This window comes from Helianthus annuus, chromosome 9 (genome assembly GCF_002127325.2).
Source record: "Helianthus annuus cultivar XRQ/B chromosome 9, HanXRQr2.0-SUNRISE, whole genome shotgun sequence".
In the NCBI taxonomy this organism is placed as follows: domain Eukaryota; kingdom Viridiplantae; phylum Streptophyta; class Magnoliopsida; order Asterales; family Asteraceae; genus Helianthus; species Helianthus annuus.
The window spans coordinates 82,770,820-82,773,584 of NC_035441.2; the positions used below are offsets into that span (position 1 = coordinate 82,770,820).

The 2,765-nt window shown below is 35.8% G+C and overlaps 1 protein-coding gene across 1 annotated transcript; it reads left to right on the forward strand.

The window, feature by feature from the left end:
- The first annotated feature begins 1,092 nt into the window (after window positions 1–1,092).
- On the forward strand, window positions 1,093–2,349 carry LOC110875976 (zinc finger MYM-type protein 1-like). The gene has a single exon (XM_022124164.1). The coding sequence runs from the start codon at window positions 1,093–1,095 to the stop codon at window positions 2,347–2,349; it is 1,257 nt and encodes a 418-aa protein (XP_021979856.1).
- The last annotated feature ends 416 nt before the right edge of the window (window positions 2,350–2,765 follow it).

The following is a 2,765-nucleotide window of genomic DNA, read 5'->3' on the forward strand; positions in this document are numbered from 1 at the left end:
CGCCGCTCCGCCTGTTGCGATTGAATGATTGATTAAGGTTAGAATTTTTTATCACATCAGTGATTTATGATTATATTTTTTATCACATAATTCTTATACATCTAAATTGGGGTTTTTAAACTTGAATTGGGGTTTTTAAACCTGAATTTGTTAGTTAAACTTGGTGCTGAATAAACTTGAATTGGGGTTTTTAAACCTGAATTTGTTACTGAATCTTGGTGCTGAATTTGTTACTGAATCTTATATTTGTTTTATTTAAGTTAATATTGGTGATGAAATTGGGTTTTTGAGTTGAGAATAAGCAGGTTTTGATGTATGTTTTAAACTTGAATTTGGTATATAGGCATTATCAGTTATGCAGAAGAATATTTCAAGTTTTTTTCAAAGGCAACCGCCACCTAACATTGAATCGTCATCTTCAACTAGTAAACCCTTGAAAATCGTTTTGGATGATCTTCCGTGGGATCCTTCCGAAAGGAAACCAATTTCATCTTATCACCCTAGTCAAAAAGATGAAATTAGACGAACATATTTGCTTCGAGGTCCATGTCAACCGAAAGGAAAAAAAACAGATTTTCCGCAAACACTTATTGGTAATGGTGATAAGTTAAGACGGTTCAATCCAAAATGGTACACAGAAAAGCATGGAAATTGGTTGGAATATAGTGTCAAAGCGGATAGAGTGTATTGCTTATATTGTTACTTATTCAAAGAAAGTGGACAAAAAGATGCATTTGCGAGTGAGGGGGTACAATGTTGGCACAGGAAAGAAGAGAGATTCGAAACTCATGTTGGTAAATGCAATAGTTTTCACAACAGGGCGGTTCAAAAAGGAGAAGACTTACTTAAAGAAGCCAATCTATACCTGCGGTTCAAAAAAAACCCGAACAAAACAAAGAATATAGAATCCGATTAAGTACTTCGGTTATACTCGCTAAAGGATTGTTGAATGGCGGATTACCTTTTCGGGGTCATGATGAATCTGAAGCATCCTTATATAGAGGAAATTTCATAGAGTTTTTAAAATTGTTTGCACAAATAAATGAAGAAATTGGAAAGTACATATTAAGTAATGCTCCGAAGAATTGCCAAATGACGGCTCCATCAATACAAAAAGACATTTGTAATTGTTTTGCAGAAGAAGTGTTAAAGATGATATTTGAAGAGCTTGGTGATGATGTCTTTTCTTTATTAGTTGATGAATCGAGGGATATTTCTAAAAAGGAACAAATGGCTGTGGTTTTGAGATTTGTTGATAAATTAGGATTTGTGAAGGAGCGATATATTGGTGTAGTTCATGTTATGGAAACAACCGCTTTATCTCTTAAATCTGCAATTGATGAATTATTTGCTCACCGCAATTTGAGCTTGGGTAGGGTTAGAGGCCAAGGATATGACGGTGCAAGCAACATGTCCGGTGAGTTTAATGGTTTGAAAACTTTGATTTTGAAAGAAAATTCTTCGGCATATTATGTTCATTGTTTTGCCCACCAACTTCAACTTGTTGTTGTGGCCCTTGCAAACAAGCATCTTGAAATTTGTAGATTTTTTAAGGAAATAACAGATTTAATAAATGTTGTTGGTGCATCGTGCAAACGAATAGATTTGCTAAGAGAAAGTCAAAGAGAGCTTTTGGCATTGAATCCGGAAGTTGTAATCGGAAGTGGAAATAGTCAAGAAATGGCACTTACAAGGCCCGGAGATACACGTTGGAGCTCTCACGAAAAAACACTTCTTCGGTTGCTTACCTTATATCCTTGTGTTATTGAAGTGCTTGAATATATAGAAACTTCGGCATGGGAACCAATTCACAAAACTCAAGCAAATGGACTTCAGTTATACATGAAAAGTTTCAAGTTTGTATTTTATTTACATTTGATGAAACATATCTTGGGAGTTACTAACTTATTGTGTGTCGCTCTTCAAAGAAAGAATCAAGATATTTTGAATGCAGTTGAGCTAGTTAGATCAATCAAAGAAGAATTACAAAGGTATCGACTTGAAGGCTTTGACTCACTTTTAAAAGATGTTACATCCTTTTGTGACAAGTATGATATTGAGATGATTAACATGGAAGATGAGTATGTTGACCCGAAAAACAGAAGAAGAAAGACCAACATCACCAATCGTCATCATTTTGTGGTCAATAATTTCAACACGGTTCTCGACATGCAAATTCAAGAGCTTGGAAACCGTTTTAACGAGGTAACCACTAACTTGCTTACGTGTATGAGTTCTTTGAGCCTGCGTGATAATTTTAGTTCCTTTAATAAACTAAATTTGCTAAAGTTGGCCGAAATGTATCCGTATGATTTTACTTTTGATGAAAAAGATAATGTGACACTCTAGGTTTTTCCGAACGAACACCTTGTAATATTTTGTGTATATATAAATATTATTAAATGGAAACGTGACTTTTACATGATATGTGTGATATGTATGTAATATATATATATATATGTATGAGAGTCGAGACCACGACTCGAGACCACGACTCGCAACCACCCGGTTGCGAGTGGGCCACTCGGTCTCGAGTGGGCCTTTGGGCCGTAACCGGTTTGGGCCGAAACCCCTTAGCCTATGTTGAACCTTGTATATAAAACCCCAACCTTTCCTCACTTTCCTTCATTTGTTACACAACACACAAACACACTCCTTCTATTCTCTCTCAACTAGAAAACCCTCAACAACATTCCATCTCTTCCAACTTTCGGTTCAAGCTCAAGAATCTCGGACAAGAATCTCGGACAAAATCATCACTCGGA

Coding starts and splice junctions, on each gene's coding strand:
- LOC110875976 (XM_022124164.1), top strand. CDS start 1,093: ATGACGGCTCCATCAATACAAAAAGACATTTGTAATTGTTTTGCAGAA.